The following is a 21,040-nucleotide window of genomic DNA, read 5'->3' as shown; positions in this document are numbered from 1 at the left end:
ATCGGTGTCGATCGATAATTGCACCACCGAACCAATCGTCACGGAATCTAAAATGGCTAGTTTAATGTGCTCGCTAATATTTAAACATGCTTAAATACAGACCTGCGGAACGAGCACGACGATAGCAATTAACTCATCAATCAAGCGGCGCACGTGACGACGAACCACCGTTCGATTAGCAGGAGGAAGAAATTAAAAGGCAAAACCCTCACGGCAGATAAGTTGTAAAAAGTTGGTGTAACATTTTATTGACTATCTCTCTGAATGACTAACGGGTATCAGCAGCACTACTCACTACGGGATATTGCATAACGTCTTACACCTAGAACACCTTCACGAAATCTGCAGAACGAAATGGCGCTTGGTTTTGTTGTTTTGTTTTTTTTTCCTTTTTTTCTGTAACCACAAACTAAGCTAAAAATAATTCTACAGCACGGTGGTTCATATAAAATAATGAAAAAACACACACACACATATCTCCACCTCTCCCTCTGGCGCATTATATGTACAGTAGAAATGCACTGCGGTATTGCTTATCGCGGGGCGCATTCCTTGCACCGCGATAAGGTTTTTTCCTTGCTTGGAATTTGGATCGAATTTGAAACGGAATCATTTGGCAACCCATTTTTTTGGCTTCGTTTTTGCGCTCGTCACGTGGTAACGAACCGATTTGGGCTCTTCAGGCGTCTGATAACAGAGGCATCAACAGAAAATCACATTCGTTTAATTGCTGTTCCATCACAATTGGTTAGCGATTTTGCATCACGGCATCAGCACAGCGCTCCTGCGGGCAGCTTTCCCCTGGCTTTTAAGCGTCTACTTCTAGAACAGTTTACCGCACCGAAATGACCTTCCACCGGAGGCAGAAGTAGCAGCACACACGCACCAGCAGCAACGTGGCGCAGAGCGCGTACACGTCCTTCCAGAACTGATCGCCTTCCATCGAGATCTCCGACAGGAACTTGGCAGGATATCTGTGTGGAGAAGGGGCAGCATGTTATAGTATCGCCGGCCGAGCCAATGTAAAGGGCTTTGCTACAAGGTCACTCACCTGTAATGGCAGTACGGTTTCAGCTCGCAGTCGAGCGTTTCCCGATTTTCGCCATAGATTGCATTCACGTAGCCCTCTAACCCGTAGCGCAGATAAGAGATGTGACTGCCCCATTTCAGGTAGCTCGGTAGATCGCGCAGCGTCACACCGAAACCGGCGAACATCATCATCGGGATCGTTAGCACCGGTCCGAGGAACGTACCATTCTACGCGTACATACATAGAAATAGAAGAGTCAATGGTATGAGTTGCGCTGAGCCGCCCCGGACCAGATAAGCGAAACAAAAGACGGACAGGTCAGTCTCAATTACTCACCACCACGTTAAACCAGGCTCCGATCGTCAACCCGATGCTCTGCGCTATCAGCACGATCAGCAGGCTGATGGTGAAAAACATGCCGAAACGGAACCACTCCATCGGCTGCCCGCTCATCAAGTAGATGATGATGGTGAAGATCAGACAGCAGAACACGGACAGCGGCAGATCGATGATGGAAACGGAGAGGTAGTAACACTTGAGCGTGTACCACCGATTGAAGTGCTCCTTGAGTATGACGCCCATCTCGGTGGGGACTGCGGAGAACGGGAGAATGGAGGGAGGGAGTTGATAAATGAGTAAAAAGAGTAACGCAACTGTTCAATGGCCCGACACGGCATCCGACGCAGACGGCCTGCCGACAAACGGCTCGCAAAATGGGGAAGACGCCTGTCAGGATTGTTTGTACAACTTACATGTCAGCACGGTAAGCATCATCGTGGCCATCATGTGGTGCATCAGGATCGAGAACAGCAGATTGTAGTTGTCGAGTACGCGCGAACCCTCGTTGCCGGCGTCAATGAACAGGAAGCCCAGCATGGCCGCGATGATGATGTTCACGCCGATCCGCAGATGGGTAAGGGTAGCGTCCCGCTTCGCCTTGATAATGCCGCGCTTGATCAGGACCTGCAGCTGGTGGACCTGGGACGTGGCGGTCAGGTCCTCGTTCTGTTCGATGATCTTCTTCAGCGGGTACTTCTGGCGTAGCTGCTCCGGCTTCAGTAGCTTCCGCTTGTCGGTGAACCATTCCGTACATTCACCGTTGCCCATCTCCATCACCATGCGCTGGATGCGTTCCTCGCCGTACTCACCGCAGGCTAGCTCAATCACTGTGTTGGGGAAGTTGCAAGATCAGTATGCATGCGTCAAATATACCCAGACAGTGGGTAGCAGTCATGCTTACCGTAATCGGCAGGATTGTGGTACACCGGGCAGGGCATATCGACGGACTGCAGGAACGGCACCAGGCTGTTGGTGCAGCCCTGGTACATGCACTCCCCGTTCGACAGTACGTACACCTGGTCGAACTCCTGGAACAGCTTGGCGGACGGTTGATGGATTGTGCAGATGATCGTGCGGCCCTGTTTGGCGAGCTGCTTCAGCAGATCCACCACCTGGTTGCACGAGGAGCTATCCAACCCGCTGGAAGTTTGTGAGAGATGGGACGATGTTTATAGAGGCATCACAAAGAAGTTCAAGAATTCCACAAAACAACTTCTCTACTTACGTCGTGGGTTCATCCAGGAACATGATCGTAGGGTTGTTGATGAGCTCCAGTGCTATCGACAGCCGTTTCCGCTGTCCGCCCGACAGCAGCTTCGTAATGGTGAACTGATGATTGTACAGTCCCAGCACCGTCAAGATGTCTTCAACCTACAAATCAGATAATTATTCTATAAAGATCCATCTTTAAATCAATTTTAAATTTCCTCTACTTACGATCGACTCTTTCTCGTGGCGTGACACCTCCGGTCCTAGCTTCAAATCCGCCGCAATGCGCATGTTCTCCACCACGGTCAGCAGCGTCTGCAGGCGATCGTCCTGCGTAATGTAGCAGGTCATCCGCCGGAAGCTGTTCAGGTTGCGGATGCGTCCGTTCACGTACACTGCGCCCTCGACGCCCGTCCGTCGGTAGCCGGACAGGACGTCCAGCAGCGTCGACTTACCCGCACCGGACGGGCCCATGATGGCGATCAGCTGCGAGCCTGGGAATTTGCCATTCACGTTGTGCAGGATCTCCTTCTGGCCTGGAATGAGAATGTAATCCGATGAGTTAATACGATGGTCGTGTGTGATTGTATAAGATCCCGAACTACCATCCCTCCATCATCCTAATTAACCTTGAGCCACGAGCCGTCACTAGACCGTTAAATTTACACACAAGTTGCCTTCTTATTTTGATGACTGTTTTTACACATATACACTCAGACGCATTAACGAGGGCCTTGTTTAAAAATTCACACAAAAAATGCCACGATCCGTGACAAAATATCAGCAATCGATATCTTATCAGCAAGCTTCTAGGGCTCCCAGCTTCCCCGACCGGGTTCCTTCCCTTTGCGTAAGGAAGTCGCCGATAAGCACCGCAGGGCAAGGTGTCTGAGTGTGTTGAGTACAGTGTGTATTTGTGTACAATTGGAAAATGGAAACATTAATTCTATCAACGCCTCTCCGAGCGATCAATCCTCACGATCGGTGGTGTCCGTGTTTATGCCACCCTTTTTTTTGTGTATGTATCATTTTAGAACAACATCCTTGTCTGGGCCGGGCAAAGTACGGCTAGTAAACGACGTTCTAAGTCCAGTCCGGTCCAAGTCCACGAGAGGATGTTTTTGCTCCGTCTATGTTTCTTTTTTACCGCTGCGAGTACAACAGAAAAAGCGAAAGGAAGTTGACAATCCAGATCCCGACCGGTAAACGCTCGGGGCATCTTATTTATGAGCGTTTTTTTGATAACCCACTTGTTGTCTTGTTTTGTGTCTTCCCAATCGAGTGTCGAGCGTACTTATAGTATTTTTATGCGAGATTTCATCTACAAGCATTAGCGTACAATCGTTCCTGATTCCAAAGCCAACAGCCCTTTGACGTAAGCAAAACGCATGATAAGCATTCCCGCTCACGAAGGGACTCAGCGACAAACATATACAAGCGACCCTTCCCCCATCTTACCTAAACCCTGCACCCCACAAAAGGTGCCTTGCATACCTAGAAAGCGTTCAAAACAACGTTCCCCGTAGGCTCCCGTGATTAAGACGTCTTCTGAAGAGGGCCAGGAAGGATTACGGATGCCGTACGGTCCTCATCGGTCGTCATGTAACACAGTTATCAGCAGGTGTCGCAAAATAATGGCGTTCTCTTATCCGGCCCCGATGTGTACGATAAGGGAGAACAAAATGACCAATCGCTTGGAGACGACAATTGGCTGGCCAAAGGTCGATCCTCAAGTGCCGGCCCGCTTTAGCAGGTTGATTATGCGAGTTTGGAGTGCCTGATAGAGCTTCTAGGGCAATAGGAAAAGCTTCAACTTCAAAAGAATATGATACGATTTACGATATTTGTTACTCCCTGCTACAGGTGGTAAACAATCTCTTGGAGCACAATCTAGACTACCAAGCTCCACAGCCTTATTAAAATTCTCGAGGTGAGGTTTCAGTCACCGAGGCTCTAAATACCTGTTTTCAACTTCTCCAACTCTGCAGTCTTCGATTGCAGTGCACGCCGAGCACGTGAAGCAATCATTTGTCTTCGTCGTGCATCAAACGCCACTCCTAACGCTGCCGAGTTCAAGTTCATGTGCGACGCTCGCTCTGGCACAGGACAAAATGTTAAAGGACAACGCAGTTGCAGCTACGACTGCGACTGCAGCAAAAAAAAAAACCGGCTCCCCCCAGTCAAGCTAACAAACAACGAGCCTCTCGCTGCAGCTCATGGACGCGTGTACTGCGAAGGGTCCCGCCGCACACGCACACGTGAGTCACTGAGCAAAGAGAGACACGAACGACGCATTCAAACGACGAGGAAGTGGCCGGGTTTGCTTCCAACTGGCAACAGAGCGGTGAGAAATTAGCGGCTTTGACGATCGTCACACTACGTCAAATCAGCGAACCAGTTGACCGTGGTGTACAAGCTTGCCGGTTAGCTCTGTACACTGTCCCAGGGTGTTGCATTGCTGATAGACGACGCGAGCGTGTGTTTTGATGTGATTTTTTTTTCTCCCTGCCCGTTGACCAACGCACGATCATTCAATCGTGAAATCGACAACAGCGCGTTTTTCAATCATTTGACACCCGACAATCAGCAAACGACATCGCACGCTCTCGGACCTTATCATCACACTTTCTTTCTTTCTTCTGTACATCACTTCTCGCAGCTGGGCGTCTTTGTGTACCGATCGGTGTCCGCGGTCTCGTCTTTCTTCGATCATGCAACAGGCCTGACACCTCAAGGACACGAACACGATCGGGCAGTGCCGTTGTGGCGCTTCCAAGCTGCGCTGAGGTGAACAGAACAGAGCACCGAAAGACGCACACCGATCACGCACCGCCCGTTTGTTGTTCTGCAAAAGGTGAACTACAAACGCCGTTAGACAAACATGATTAGCCGTGTGGGTGATTAGAATATTAAGAAGCTCCGCTTGAAGGATCGATGCGACACGCTGGTGAATGAATCACGTTCGGTGGGCCCAGAGCGAAACATGTGCTGTACCAGAGAGACAGGAAATGAACTTTGGAACAACGATTGGAAGTTGACATTATCGTGGCGGTGGGGCGGTTGCTTCTAGAAGCGGTTTAATTATACACCTGTTCAAACTGTCTATCGGAACGTGTGCTACACATTGATAGGACGTAGAATGAACGCGCTTTTTTGTTGAAGATTTCTTCATTTGTCTCTATCACTTGGACACTTTCAGCTATTTGCGCCGAATCATCTGAAAAGGTTCGTCTTCTCTGAGATTTAAACGACGCTCACAGTAGTTGTTTACAAAGCACACGGGCTGGAAGTTTGAAATAATAACCCAACTAGAGGAAGCTTGCTATGCATCATTGCGAGCTGTTGATGTTGTTGTGGCGCCAACGGATGCTGATTGTATATTTTTGTCATCTATCTTCAAGGCTTTTTTTAAGTCTTCGAGGACATTGAAAAGATGATCTTTTGTTAGATTTAAATTAAAATGGATTTTTACTGCTTTATCCTTCCTGAATCGCTGTAAACATTACACCTTGAAAGCGAAATCGATCACAGCTTCTCAGAAGCATCTATAATCATGCGATCGTTGGGGTGTCTTTCCCGTTTTTTCTTCTAATTTTTACAACCCCCGCTTTACGAGACAGGGTTGCTAATGAATGCAAATGGGTTGCACGTTGGCTTAGCGCTGTTCTGTTCTCCGCAACGAATGACATCTTTACTTTGTGTTGCTGAGGGAGCAAATGCGCGAACTGAAAGCAAAAAACGTCCACCCCATCCAATGCATCCTGACCTATCTCAACCTAACCCTCGGGCAAGCCTTCGCTCAAGATGATCCATTTTAAAATCAACCCACACAGCAAAAAGAAAAAGAAAGAAATACAATAATCCAATTATCAGACTAGTGCATCTTCCGGCCGCGGTCTTTGTTGCAATGCTACACACACACAGACACGTGCACAAAGGAAAATTATCACCCCAACGATCGAGGTGCTCTGGGAAAAAGGAGAACAAGAGCACCATCGGTAACCAACCAGCAAACAAACAAACAAACAAACAAAAACTAAAACACACCCATAAAAATTGCACTCAAAACCGCGCGCGAATGCATCGGTGAAACGAAGGTGATCGTCCTCCGCCTTTTTTTTACACCCATCAGCACAAAGGGTGGCCCCCTTCACGCCAACCAAGCATGGTTTCTGTATCACCGTTTTTTTGCACCACTTCAAACAACCATTGATCACGTTTATGTGTGTGTGTGTGTGTGTGTGTGTGTGTGTGTGTGTGTGTGTGTGTGTGTGTGTGTGTGTGCTTTCAGCCCAGCTGGAACTGGAATATGGCGAGCCCTGCGGGATTGTGCTTACCTTTGCGAAACCCGAGGCTCACGCAGTACGACACGTCTTTGAACTGGATGTCGACGGGTTCGCGGGCTGGCAAGTTTTGGAACGGCCGCAGCTCGTGGTTCGACACCGCGTTGGCCGTGTTGTTCCGTATCACTGCCTGGTCCATGTTGCGCGAGTCCTTGCGATTCAGGGGCACCGTCGTTTGGTTGTACACTGGGCCCGACTGGACCTCGGACAGGTTGGCCAGCGCGATACCGCGCACCTCCTGCTGCAGGATGTCCATGGTGCTGGAGGTTCTTGTTCGTTCACACACTACACGGGAATTTGGTTTAAAATTGTCAAAAAAAAACACACACACACTCAAAACCCACACGCAATGGGGGTTTGTTGCTTAGAGCGCTTGCTGTCACCTTCACTTCTTTTGCTTTAGGAACACTTGAACGGTACAAACGAACTGCTTTCGTTGAGTCACTGTTGCATCCTCCGCGACAAACGCCACCCGCGATCACGTTCACTCTGACCGACGTCCAGTGAACTTCTGACACTGGGCGTTAGCTGGCACTCTACCTTCGCGCTCCTTAGTAACTTGCCCGATAAACGAAACGTACAAATCGAACCAACACTAAGCTTTCGCAGGACCCGATAGGGTAGGCAAGAGAGAGAGAGAGAGAAAGAGGTAGAGAGTACTTCAGCAACACTCACTCACACAAACACTTCGTGCGCGCGCGCACACACACAAAACTGCCGTAGAGACACAGGCAACGAACCCCACCAGCGACGATTGGTTTTTCGGACGGACGGATGGGACGGGTGCGCACCGAGAACTTCTGCTTCTAACCCGATCCAGCGACCAAGTACTACTGAACTGCTGAGCGAACGCAATCGCAAGTCAGCAGCACAGCCCGTTGCGCGATCGTCATCGCGCAGTATCGCGAACAAATCCGCGCCGCGACAGAGACGGCCACACACATATGTGCGCATATGTCTTTGTTAGTTGACTCTCCGGTAGCGTACTCTCCTCGCGGGTGTAGTTCGCGGGGCAGTGGGAACCGATAGAATGGACGAGCGAGACGGAACGTTGAATCGCATCGGCTGGCCCCAGCTGATGGGCTGATAACGGTTCGATTTGGGAGTATTGCAACGTAGGGAGCTCTTCTTTCTTTTACCCCTTTCCCATCCGTAACGATGTGTCTTGTGAGATGTTGGAGCTTACGGCGAAGGCGAATTACGCACCCACACGGCGGCACTGGCGGTTATCTTGCCGGATCCGTTTTGGGGCATTTCTTGTACTAGGGGTGGGGGACCTTCAACGCTTCTTATCACTGCTAGTTCGATTTGTGCTGATAACAGTTTTGAAGGCGTTCGGAATTAAACGTACCTCACAAAGACCTTGGACGGAATCGCGTTAATCCAAACGAATTCCGTTCGATTATTTCTCTCCCCCTCCGCCTCACCAAAACGCAATGACGTTTTGATTTTCTTTGCCAAACACTGTACCCGGGGAAGCCCAATAAAGGCTTTGTTAACGCAAGGCGCACAGGGCAATAAATGCGATTGCCAATTCGTGCCAACTTCGCTGACTCATAACGCGAGCGCCGCCGCCAGCTTCTTTCTTGGGTGCGTTTTTTTGTTGCGTTCGTATTTCTAGCGCCAAACTGTAACGATCACACAACTCCCACAGTTGCACTATTACTGCATCGCTTGCAACAGGTGGCGAAAGTCGCCCGATCATGTTCAAAAGAGGGCGGGGGAAAAGGTCATCCCATGCCGGAACTGCGACCACACGCGCCGGCTAATGAGTTGAACTTCTGACCGGGCTTTTTGTAGAACCGGATAGGGATAGGGTGAGTAGCTTTGCATCATCCCTGATCTCGACTCCGTGTGCACCGGTCGGATTGACCCCGGCAACGTGAGAAAATGCATTACTCCACGCCACGCCAACAATCGATCTCTTTCCACCACTCACTCTAATGAGTCAGTATGTGGGAGGTTGAAAGTCCGAAAAAAACAGCACTTTGCGCTTTTGTTTTTGAATCGCTCTGGTACAGGGGAAATACGTGCCGAACATGATGTACTCCCGATCGTCATTGAAGATCGTCCAGAACAAAACGCTTTCTTGATTTTGCTGGAGTCGCAAAAAAACGACTGCTCTCTCAACTGTTTTGTAACTATTTGTACTTCTCGAGCTTGTAAACATCGCGGTGAGTGGAATGACTTGGCATATTTGGCGCCACGCCTTGCCTGGGGACGATCCTCAACGGATCTTGAACCACTGAAGCGTTTGCTTTTGTCGGTCTTTCTTTTTGTCATCTCATCGTTTACATAAAAATAACATCGCGAAAGACATTGAGCATCACCATTGAGTGAGCGAGTGATCGATGAGTTTAAATCATTTAAAATCCATTTCAATCCACTGCCGTCACCTCAACAGCTTCGAAGAGCTTCTTAAAGCACTAATTAAATGGCAACATGGCTAGAAAAGGCACACCTGAGAACCAGTTCTCAGCACAGTCGGCCCACGAGATCTGGCGAAGCTAAGGCCAGAGTAAATGCTGGCAGGCTTGACGTCAAATGCAGTAATAATTATGCAAAAAATTTCCATCATATTTCAGTGGAACAGAGAGTTGCTGTCATGTAATGTGCGATCGCTGGAATCGTTTTGCAGACCGGATTGGTCACGATTGTAGCGTTAGCGGGAAGAAAGGCAAGTTTGCGCCATTAGTACATCGGAAATCCCCGGGCATTTTATTGGAAAGCATGTAATCTTTGATCTTTTTGACATGTTCTTGAATCAGGAAGGTAATCTTTGATCTTCTGTGGATGTTCTTGGAATTTTTGTTGCCCCCCAATATGATATAGAAATTCAATTTTCTCTCTAATAAGCATCAGATTGTGACCCTTCAAGATCGTGTGAGATCTTGAACGCGACCCGAGATCTATATCGGAATGATCGCTGCTTCTACGGTTTCGTTCTTCCCCCACCCAAACAAGCAATAATTGTTAACCCGGCACTCAGTGAACGGTAATGACACGGTGACGGTACCTAGTGGGCACCCCTGTTACTCTACTCCACCCCCCGGGAGACACACTCACAGCTAGAACCATTAATTTTGCCGCTTTAACAACGGGCAAACCTTCGGTCGGTTGACACTTCCGCTTTCGCTCGCTTGATCGTACCGGGTAGCCGGTTGCCCTCATTAAATACGCGGCAACGTGATGTTGGAAGATGGGACACAGATGCGGGACATGCGCATGCCGCTTCCATCCTGACGTTGACCGCGTACTGTTCCCTTCCCGGGGGGAGGTGGGCGAGAAAAACGCAAATTATGAAACAATTTTTACTGCAACAACCGTGCTATGAGAGGGCGATTTTTGTTTGCCGTCTCATCCCTCTGTCCGGCTGGTCTGAAAAGCTGGGACGCACCCGTAATGCACCACAAAGGCCACAAAGGCCTGATGTAATGAAGCGTGCAGCGTGCAAAACATGTCAAAAATCTCACTCGGCTCCCCCCTTTGCGGGCCCCACGCAGCAGCGCACTATCTTCAATGTGCGTTTGATGCGCGCCTTCCGCGTTGCCGATGCGCGTTGTGTGCCCATTCAATCAACCAGCAAGTGCAAAACAATCACACTCTCGGATCCCCATGGCACTGGCAAGCGATTGATAAGCGCGGCCCAAAACCCGTAGCGGCCCCCAGTGCCGTAGAAAGCGCTCCCGTTAAGAGGCATCCGTTCGCACAAAACAAAACAGAGCTTAACCTCCCCAACCACCCCCAACGTGCTTGTATTACCACATCAGTAAGAACTCGAGCGAACCCTTAGTCCCCTACGCCCAGGGCGGCACATCTTCGCGCCGTCTTCTGCGCCGAACGCGCAGGCCAAGCGTGCCCGGGACAAAGTGCAACCCATGTGGCTCTGACGTCAAGCGAGTAACTGACACTGGCCCTACGGCCTCCCGGGAGCCACCGATGGCCTTCTGTTCATTGGCCTAGTAAATATTGCCTTAACATTAGCTTCTCCAAAGCAGCAGAATGGAGGTCGATGGTCGAAATGTAAACGCAGCACCAGCAGCAGCAGCAGCCTCCCCCGGAAGGGTGGAAGTATGGTTCTTATCAGTTCTGCCGTCTTGTTGTGGTCCCGAAGTTCGGCAGTTTTGTGGCATGTGTGGGAAACGTGTCGACATAGGTTCCTAAAAAAAAACAATCGAAACAAACTTCGGATGCGGTCCGTGGGGCAAGGTTTAACGTTCATTAGCATATTGCGATGCGGTAATTAAAAATATTACCGATTTGTCCGATGTTTTGACTACACACGTTGACTTGGCAAGTTGATTTGATTTGGGTGGAATTGGTGGTTACATACTGCGCCGTTTTGTCACAACGCATTGTGAGCTCCCGCAGGTTTGTGTCGAATGCTATCTCGCTTACCACCTGGTTGTAATCAGGGGTTCGAAATCTAAAAGGTTGAACTTTGCTTCACTCCCACTCCTGCCTTTGACTGATATCACAAGGTGTAATCGGAACTCCTCCACGTTGGTTTCTTGGTAAAGGTTCAAAGTCCTGTTGCCTCTTACGTGGACACTTTATGTCAAGAATACTTTATTCGTGAGAGTGGAGCTCTTGACATAAATTATTGGCATACAATGAGGATTGCCGATTTTTTGCAGCTCTATAAATACGAAGAAACGTGTAAAGTTGTCTAATTTTTATATAACACATAACACATCCAAGAACAGCTATGATTAAAAGTACACCCGCTACAATGGTTTGATAAAGCACGTGTTCGTCCGCTTCTTCCCGATGCACTATATCCCATCTAATCCACTCCTCGCCCGCCCTGTTCCACGTGTAGCAAGCGTACCCATCCTTCACTGAAGAGGTTACCACCAGCATAAAGTTTGTGTTGGGCAGCAGTTCCCCATTCCTGTACCACCGGTACTGTGGCATTGGACGTCCTGCGGCATTGCAGCTCAGCAGCAACGGCTCCGGATCACCTCTAGCAACCACGCGTATCAACCGTTCCCGAACGGTAAGGTAGGGTCGCACGATCTTCAGCGATAAGCGCCGGCTCGACAACGTTCCATTGTGATGCATCGCTTCACACTCTACCCCATAGTCGCCGGTTATCGTGACGTTGCTTATCGTAAAATTTGCAACCCAATTGAAGGAATGTTCTGCGTCTGGTACGTCATGTACGGCAATAGAGCGCTGTTCGTCTTCCGTGCGAAAAGTGAAGCTGTTGGTGAAGATGTGCCGATCGGCGGAACATTGAACGATGATGGAGTCGCCCTGATAGATCGTGTCGGTTGGGTGTAGGATTTGCAGGCTCATCATTTTGCGCTGGTGGTGCTTGAATATCTTGGAGTGAGCGATGGCGGTACCGTCGGCATTGGACGCCTGGCACTGCACTATTCCTGCTGTGATGTGTGATCCGAAGCTCACTGGTAGACTTTCGTTGAAGGTGATCGTACTGCTGGTGGAGATTACCTGGAAGAAGCTTAAGTAAGGTCAATTGAAAGGGAAAAGGATGTTTACTGGATACATTTTTCTATACCTCATCCAATTGTACTGGCGGATTGTTGCAATTATGCCACTCAAGGGATGGGCACGGTGTGAAGAAGAATTTTACTCTCGGGGCAGGAAATGCTGTACCCCAGCAGAATATCTCAAAATATCCCTCGTCTGGTAGAACCATCATCCCATTCATTTTTGGTTTTGGTTTTCCTGCCCAATAAAATCGAATAATTGAGCTACACATTTCAATTTGAGCTTTTACAAATCAAAGTTTTTACCATTCAAAAGGACATGCAGATGGTACGTTACTGTAGACACCCGTCGAAAGTCGAAGGATTTAATCAAAAACAACCGATTGTCGGTAGGTGATGTAGCTTCCATATTGTAATTGATGTATTTACAGAGTGGCTTTTCGGTGCCTTTCTCCATGTCTAGCGAGCCGTTCGGATGGCTATCCTGGATTAAAGTGTCCGGAAAGGCGAATAGTTGCACCTGCTCCAACTTCCAACGATAGCGCAAACAAATGGCGAAGCTTAAAGTGCTGTCCTCCGCAGGTAGTGTAGTGTCTGCAGATCTTGTAAGGACCAGCACAGCCGTACTATCATCCATTTCCATTATCTTCTGTCCGAGTGTTGTGTACAGCACGAGTAAGCTGTGTGAAACGCATCCATTTGGTACGGTTGTGGCACTTTCCAAGCAACAGTAGTACAAGTTACTCTGCTGTTTAAGGACGCTTTTGATGTGCAGAGTGCTTTTTACACCGACCTGTGCTACTTGCATGTTTGAGATGGACTAAAAGTGGGTTTTAATTAAATTACTAATTTCTTCTCTCGTGTTCAGTCGCTTTCACTTACCTGAACAGGGGTCTTTATTTCCGAAAAGTACCAATTAATGGATAATTCTTGTTCGTCATGCACTTGAAGCTCGCACTCCAACGTAAGATCAGCACGCTCTGGCACAATGCGAGGAGCTTGAATTTTAATTATTTCACCAATATCATGCGGTACTGAACAGAAATGTAAACAATTCACAGTAAATGTTTGGCTTACAGCAACATTTTTGACTACGAACCTACGAAGTTCATCACTATCAGCAACACAACGAGCACGTGGGTTGAGTAACAGTAGCACCGAAAAACACGTTGATCCATTGCAGAAGCAATCAACTTTCTCCTTTCAGCTCGCTAGCTTGAACTAATCGCATTCTAATGGAGTTCAAATAGAAAATAGTCATGATTGGGTTTTATCAATAAGTCTATATGAATCATTACCCTATGCAGGACAGCAGAATAGAATGAATCATTTTTTCGTTATGCTGTGCCACAAAGAATACGTGGAGTTCTATCTGTATCAAAATGGAGTTCTATCTGTATCAAATCTTCTAGAAATTGATACAATAGGGTCCAACGAAACAAAAACTCGTTCACGAAAATATCAAAATGTTATTACTCGTATCTCATAAAAAGCCAACGGATTTTTCGCTGCTTGTTTTCAAATTTTCGCCACCCTCAGCAACAGCGATAAATTAAAATCACATTTCGCCCAACGTCATGCGGCATCGCCCACTGTTCAACGCTTTCGCTCAAAATCGGCCGCCGCCTGTCAAAAAGCGGTTCGCTCGTGCCCAGTGTGGCCAGATTATTTTGGCGGTTTTCGGCAGGAGTAATGTTGAGATCGCGTAACAAATGAGTAACAAATAGTGATCCTTGAAACAGCATCCCAAGCGCCACAGATTAAGCTTAAACGACTGAAAAATCAAATATCTGTGATTTTCGGTAGGATAAATGAAAAATTGGTAGTTTTAGGGTGGTCGTCTGTAAATCGATAGACATAACAAAAATTCGGTAGGAATACAGATAAATCGGTATTTCTGGTCACTCTGCCCATGCCTGCCGCTCCGTGTCGCTGTCATTATTTTCCTGTGCCGTTCGGAATTTCTGTGCGTTCGAAAACGTTGATGTTTTGTGTGTGTGTGGTGCTGCGGTGCCAACCAAATCGGGACCGGAAAAGGGTCACATTCCTTCTCCCGGCTGGACGGGGTGCTTCCTTTGTGTGCGAGCCTTAGAGCAGTTTGTTCGTGTGACGTGTGTGCTGGTCGCCAGGAACAGCCGAGCCAGCCAGAGAGTGGTGCGGCACAACCGCATCAGAAGTGAAAGACACGGCCGCTCTGTTTGTGTGAGTGTGTGTCTGTGTGCATATATTTCTGGATTGTGAAAAATAACACAAAAGTGGAGTGAAAAGAAAAGTGCGAACACCTTTCGTGGTCGTCCCATCAGCATTGGCAAGGAAGGTGACATTGCGGTGGTTGACACTCCGCTCCAAGAAGCTTTCCACTCGCTTCCCCAGTCCCCAGGCGCGCAGGGGTGGGTGGGTGAGTGGTTTTTCCCTGTGGCTCCACCAAATCGATCGACCCGCGAATACCCGGTAAGTTGCCTTGCTTCGACTTATCAAATGGTACCGCAAGTAGCAGCAGCAGCAGCAGCAGCCAACCCGTCAACCCCTTCCTAGTGTAGGAAAACAAACAGGGAGAAGGCGGTGGCGGTGACTGTGATAGTAAGCGGGGTAACATTGGGAAAAACCCAACCATCCCCAATGCCAACCCCCTGCTGAGGCTGCAAATCACACAAACACACACGCGCGTACTCGCTGCCCTCTTCCGGCACACACCTCCTCCGCCTGTGATGTTGTTTACTTCGCGCGGAGCGATTGCGAAATTTGAATAATCTTCTTCCAGGCAGTGGGGGGGTGGGGGGAACGAAGAAAACGCAAGGAAACAAAAAATCACATTCGTCCTCCTCCCCTTCAAACTGATAAGATACTGACCACCGTTCAGTAGGCAAGACGACCGTGTGGGGGAGGAGGAATAAGCATAAGGGTAAGCTGCTGCATTTCCGACCGCTTCATTAGCGGGTGATATTGATTATCTGTCAATCCCGACCGGGACCCGCTCTCTCTCGCTCTCTCTCTCTCACACTCACTCTCTTTTTTACTTGCATGTTTCAACACAAGAAGGGCCTGCTGCTACCGTGACCGAAATGTTGTTTTATTTCCACGGCCAAAGTAAACACACACACGCACTTAGATAGCGCAGTAGGCTACATAGCACCAATTCACCCACCCGTCATCGATACGGTATAATATTGTGTGTATCTGTGTGTACCTTGACTAATCGCATCGAGAACCGGAAATGGATTTTATCTCTATCGAGCCCCGGGATCCGTCAACGAAACGGCGGGCCATCGATCTAACGATGCGCGAAGTAATTCCACGGTTCCGATCGATAACGTGGTGCGTAAAGTGAAGCATTGGACCATTCCATGAAGGACTTTAAACCCCTTTCTAAAATGAACCTTTCATGAATGTAAGGCCCCGTTTCTTGACTGCAAATCATGTCTTGTTGGCGTAATTGAATTCCGGATGCTTTTGAGGATTGCATCCCCGACTGTCAGCGCTATCCTCTTCGCGCAAGCCTTCGCCTTATCAGTATGCAAAAGTGGCTCCGTTTAATTGTGGATTTTTATTCCTTTTTTCCACTATCACTTAATATTCCAAGCGTGTCCAGCAGCAAAGCTGCCATTTCGCACACCGGAATCTCTGGTGCATTTCTTTCGGTGTAAGAAAAGCGGGGTACGTGTGCAAATTCCCTGCCCGCTGGCTGCTGGCTTGAGTAGGTCGCAAGATTAACTTTTCCCACCCACACCCACACATCGGGCACACACCCGGTCAACAATCCCAAAAGTGCAGTTTGATGGTGATAAATGATGGCTTCCCTTTCAAGCACACCGACATCGACCCACGAGGGCAGGAGGCTTTCGATGGCGGTGGCCGCCAGGTCAGCGCAAAGTTGCCCCCCGAACGACGACGATCCCGTTCGATAATAGCCGCTTCAATCTTCGTCCCTTTCTGGGCGAAAACAAAAAAGAAAACTAGAGGAAAGAAGGTGCTATTCGGGAGTGATTATCCTCACCGTTCGCCGTCGTCGTTGTCATGATGGTGATGAAACGGTCCCCGAAGTGTGACGTCGTGTGTGCTTTATCTGTGTTCTCTCCATTTCTCTCTCTTTCTCTCTCTCAACACACATACCGTAGCACAGAAAGGACGTCTCAGCACAGGGTGATCCGTCTGCCGTCTCACAACGCGAAAGCTTTACCGGTTTTCACAGGTAAATGGATTTCCACATGGTTCCTTTGCTTCGGGTCGCCGTTACTCGATTTTTCCTATAAAACACAAACACACACACACACTGACAAAATGGCAATAAAGCTTTAAGTGTGTGTGTGTGCGTGTGCATGCCAGTACAGTAAAAAGCGCTTTCAGGCGTGGTTACGAGCGCAGAACCTTCTATTGATCTGCTGCCGCTGGAAAATCGCTCGGAAAATCGTGTGCTCGAAGGGAAAAACGAGGCCTGCACACTAACACCAGCGTACTGCCAGCGTCCTGCACCAACCAATACAGTGATGTGGAACCAACTTACCAATACACACACATACACAGGATAAAAGTGGTGGTGGTGGTGGCTACACATCTGTGCTAAAGGAACACACGGGGGAAAACACGGGCAGTGTGGAACGATTTTTATGTGGAAAAGCTGAAAATAAATGTGTGTCCTTGTCGTTTTGTGTGACACACATACAAACACACACACGCGAATGCGTCTTTCAAGTAAATGGGCGATATCGATGGTCTAGAACGGTAGTAAAAGTTTATGATGGGATGTCATGTTTTTTCCGCCTTCTTTTTTCGCCTCTCGAATTGCTGCACATTTTTCAACCGATTTTATTGGAGAGGAATTGTTGTAATTATTCCTTTTTGTGCTTACTGTATGATACTGAAGTGTGTAGTAATCAGTTTATTTTATTTTTAGGAGAACATATAGGCCGAGAAAATTGCAAAAAAACGAATGGAAAATGTATGAAGAATCTACACACATTTCACCAGTGTGTTGCCTCTTCGCACACAATTTTCCCTGTACCGACACTTTTCCTGCAGGCTGCGGCAACTGACGCCGCTATCGAAGCCTTGGCCCGCACCACTACAAGCGCACAGAGCGCCGCCAAGTATGAAAATCGTACCCACGGCATGGCTATAGCCACCAATTTTCCGAACACTCAGCCATCAAAAGCATCGTGCATCGTTTGCGGCTGTATGTGTGTTGTGTTGCGGTGTGGATGCGCGCTGGAACGAGGATTTCAGATTTCCACTCGGGGGGTTGTTTTTTTTTTGTTGGTTCCATCTCCGAGCACGAACAGCAGCATTCCGGTACAGTTCGGCACTATTCCGCTTCCCTCTACACACGCGCGCGCCCGCTCTCTAAGGGCCAATCTTTTGATCATCATTTTGAGATTCAACGCGCGTTTGTCACCGTCGCGCGCGTATCTTTACTTTGCTGCCCGAAGGATGCTGGCCTGCCCGGCCTTCCCCTGGCAGAGCGCTTGGCTTTGATTGTACAGCTGGAACTCGGGCCTCATCCCCCGGCGGGGGTATGTCGAGTACGGCAGGGAGCAGGAAGCAGCACGCTTTCTTGGCGTGTTTGGTGCGTGCACGGAAAGGGAAAAGGGTCTCCGAAGGGAAAATCGATTTCGGTCGGACGCTCTTGCTGTTGCCGTTTGACGTCATAGCAAACAGAATGGAACCGCTCGAGCGCGTTTTTTCGGCTGCCACTTTTCGGGAGTAGCCGCGTGGAAAGCGTCATCGGCAGCAGCAGCAGCGGCTTGCACGAAAGCCCGCATTTTGCCGACATTCCAGGCACACGCACGCACACTCGCAATCGTCACACGTGCCTGCTGCATTGGATCGTGTAAGGGCTCTTCAGAGGGCAACTGCTGGACTTCCTTCGTCCTTCTCGACAGTAAATATCATGCTTTATTGTCGATAATTCCTTGACACTGTAAAAGAGAACTTATTGTTGTGCAAATTAAATTACTAAACAATAATTAATTCACCGAGCACTCCCCGGAGGACAGCTGACAGGCGCATTCGCAATATTGATTCGCAGTAAATGAAAACCTATCAATGTTACGAGGCCACCCTGCCGTATTCGGAACGAAAAATGGAGGGTAAAAAATGGCACAGAAACTGGAACCCTTTGTTAGCTGCTGATCCTTTGCTGCAAACCGCTGCCGGGATACACCGGAAATGCAACAAGGTTAGGAAAAGAAAGGCGGTCAATGTATCAAATATCTGTTCGCTCTTTTTCCCCCACTTTTTACTGTTTGAAGCCCGTTGAAGCTGGCTTAGAGGGAAGGTGTAAGGCGCTTCAATCAACATGCACCTGTTCGCCAACCACAAGCATGGGTTTTTCCTTGCCAGCATCCTTCAAATTGTCACTTGATGCACGTTCACTGTCGTGTTTCCTTCGCCTTTACAACAAGGAAGTAATGCTCCGTTTTAATGCACCCGCAACTGCTGCAGGAAGGTGTTGTCATCTGCTCGAAATGTAAATGACGAATCGGCGAGAAGGAAATCTATTGTTTGTACCGTGAAACGAGTGGAAAATGGAATCTGCTGGAGCAACGGTAACAGTTGTACAAACAAAACGGAACGACACGCCGCACGTGTCAATGAGGACTGGAAGCGTCGCCGGCGTGTGTATGTGTGTTACAGTACCATTCTGGGCTGCCTAATTATGCCATTCGCATAAACCGCAGAGGAAGAAAAAAGCCTTAACGCTCACCACACGGACATAACACGGAACAGGGCATAACACGGGGGAGGCAGCAGAAGGTCCTAGTGCGACAACACACACTGGACGAAAACACATTTTGCACAAGGAAGTGCAGTGCAGGTGCTTTATGCAAACGTGCCAACGGGCTGCGGCAGACTCTCTCTCTCTCTCTCTTCTCTCCCTTGTGTGGATGTGTGTGATGTGGTGAACCGAAATGGGGACGAAATGAAAAAAGGCAGTCAATGAAAGGAAGTACAAGGAACGATACCTTAGAAGATGTGTATCCACCTAAAGGGACGTGCCCGCTTGCTTTGCTGCGTTTAAAAGTAAGCGCTACACTAATTTATTTAGCAATGAGTGACAACATTTAATAATAAGCTTGTAGTTTCCCTTTTATTGTAGATTGACCTTGTTGAAAGAGTTATAACAGACGGAATCGGAAGCTTTTCTTTTCCTTGGGAAAGAGGGACTGCCGCTTTTATGTAAGACGCCCAGCCTTGTCAGCATTGCCGTTACAAAGGAAGTGGGAATCTCCTGTTCCGGGTTTCCTCCAACTCAACGATACCACCAAAAGGCATTGCTCTCTCTCTGTCTCTCTCTATCTCCCATATTCGGGTGGGTTCGTCGCTTGCCGTAGGAAGAGAAGCGCTTGGCAAAGGACGAATAACATCCTGCATGAAGGAATGGCAAAGCAAAGCATAAAAGTAAGGCGATGGGGAGAATATTTTATGGAGCCGGTGGGTGCTAATGTTGCTTCCCTCAGGCGACATCGCGTGTGTAAGGGTGTGTGTGTTTTTTTGCTATTCCCTGTCCTCAAAAAAGGAAGTGTGAATATGTGCGGTAAGGGGATGGGAAGAGGCAAAAAAACATATCCCCTTCTCACCCTCTTTGCACATCCCTGAGTACTCTTTTTCCCCCATAGTAGCAGGATGTAACACCCATACTGCCGCGATTCCCCCCCTTCATCCCGGTGTATGGCTTCGAACATCAGGCGACCGAAAATGCCGGTCTCCCTTTTTTGCTGCTGCTCGCCCAACACACACACAAATACTTCCACAGGAAACCTTTGTGCACGTTGCCGCACCGGTGTTGGTGTGCCCTCTCCGATGGTCTGGTGCGTATGTCCTGCGAGCACAGGTGCGCATGCGCATGAACTTCCCTGTGGGAAACACATCCACACAGAGGCAAGCGACGAACACGCGCACACATTCGGTGCCATATGGTTTTTCCAATCGAGAAAGCCCCGTACAAACACACACACAAACACACACCAGTGTAACCTAAAAGGTCGTCCCTTTTGCTTCCCTGCAGCTGCCGTGCTAGTAGTAGTGGTGTCTTGGTAGCTTCGTGCTGTTTTTCCCGAGCTTTCCCGAGTCACCCGAAAAGTCTCGCCGCGCTTTGCGGACAACGCTCTACCACACTCGAGCAGTAGCAGAGTGCCGACGACGACGAGGACGACGCTTTTCGACGGGTTGGTCGTCAGTCGCGAGTGAGTCGTTGCCGCCGGTCGTTGCGTTTTGCTGCGCGAGCCTCAGCCTTTGGTGCGATTCGCAAAGGGACGAACGGTACACGCAGTGTGTGTGTGGGTGTTTGCGTTCGCACGCGTACTCTGTGCCGCCGTGTGGCGTGCGCTCCAGCCCAAAAGGTGTGTGTGTATGTGTGTGTTTAGTTATGTGTGTGTAATATAGATGCAGAAAATCAGACAGAGAGAGATAGTGGAAAATCGCGTGTTACACGGCTATCCTTTAGAGTCGGTGAATTTTTACTTTCCAATCGTTTCCTTTGATTGGCGAAGAATTGTGCAAGGACTAGATCTATTCTGCGTTCCGTCATCACACAGTAATAGAAAGCAGGGGAGAACATTCCTGTACAATTGCATTCCGCTCTGGCGGAAGGAAGCTTGCAACGGACGTCCCTGAGCGGGGCCGATTCGATCAGTTTATGTAACCAATCACAGATGCTGACCTACTGA

General features: G+C 48.8%; 4 protein-coding genes across 13 annotated transcripts in view; 1 reads left to right on the top strand and 3 right to left on the bottom strand.

The window, feature by feature from the left end:
- Window positions 1-21,040, bottom strand: part of LOC120955650 (guanine nucleotide-binding protein subunit alpha homolog) — a 252,778-nt gene that overhangs the window by 23,062 nt on the left and 208,676 nt on the right. The gene's annotated exons all lie outside the window — the stretch shown is intronic.
- Window positions 219-7,771, bottom strand: LOC120956819 (ATP-binding cassette sub-family G member 4). Its single transcript, XM_040378566.2, has 8 exons — window positions 6,916-7,771; window positions 2,807-3,114; window positions 2,595-2,740; window positions 2,271-2,509; window positions 1,783-2,196; window positions 1,367-1,623; window positions 1,052-1,257; window positions 219-974 (listed from the first exon to the last, which is right to left on the bottom strand). The coding sequence occupies exons 1-8, from the start codon at window positions 7,175-7,177 to the stop codon at window positions 833-835; spliced, it is 1,974 nt and encodes a 657-aa protein (XP_040234500.1). The 5' UTR covers window positions 7,178-7,771; the 3' UTR covers window positions 219-832.
- On the bottom strand, window positions 11,264-13,189 carry LOC120954774 (neural cell adhesion molecule 2-like). The gene is made up of 2 exons (XM_040375007.2): window positions 12,446-13,189; window positions 11,264-12,378 (listed from the first exon to the last, which is right to left on the bottom strand). The coding sequence occupies exons 1-2, from the start codon at window positions 12,647-12,649 to the stop codon at window positions 11,491-11,493; spliced, it is 1,092 nt and encodes a 363-aa protein (XP_040230941.2). The 5' UTR covers window positions 12,650-13,189; the 3' UTR covers window positions 11,264-11,490.
- LOC120954773 (stress-activated protein kinase JNK) overlaps window positions 14,290-21,040 on the top strand; it is a 65,145-nt gene continuing 58,394 nt past the window's right edge. For 5 of the 10 annotated variants that reach the window (XM_040375003.2, XM_049610539.1, XM_040375006.2 and 2 more), the window contains exon 1: window positions 14,290-14,828. The gene's annotated coding sequence lies outside the window, so the exon portion shown is untranslated. The other 5 variants (XM_040375004.2, XM_049610536.1, XM_049610537.1 and 2 more) reach the window with 5 other exon arrangements.

This window comes from Anopheles coluzzii, chromosome 3 (assembly GCF_943734685.1).
Source record: "Anopheles coluzzii chromosome 3, AcolN3, whole genome shotgun sequence".
NCBI lineage: Eukaryota > Metazoa > Arthropoda > Insecta > Diptera > Culicidae > Anopheles > Anopheles coluzzii.
The sequence above is the reverse complement of the archived record's forward strand: the minus strand, read 5'-3'. Positions and strand labels throughout refer to the sequence as shown.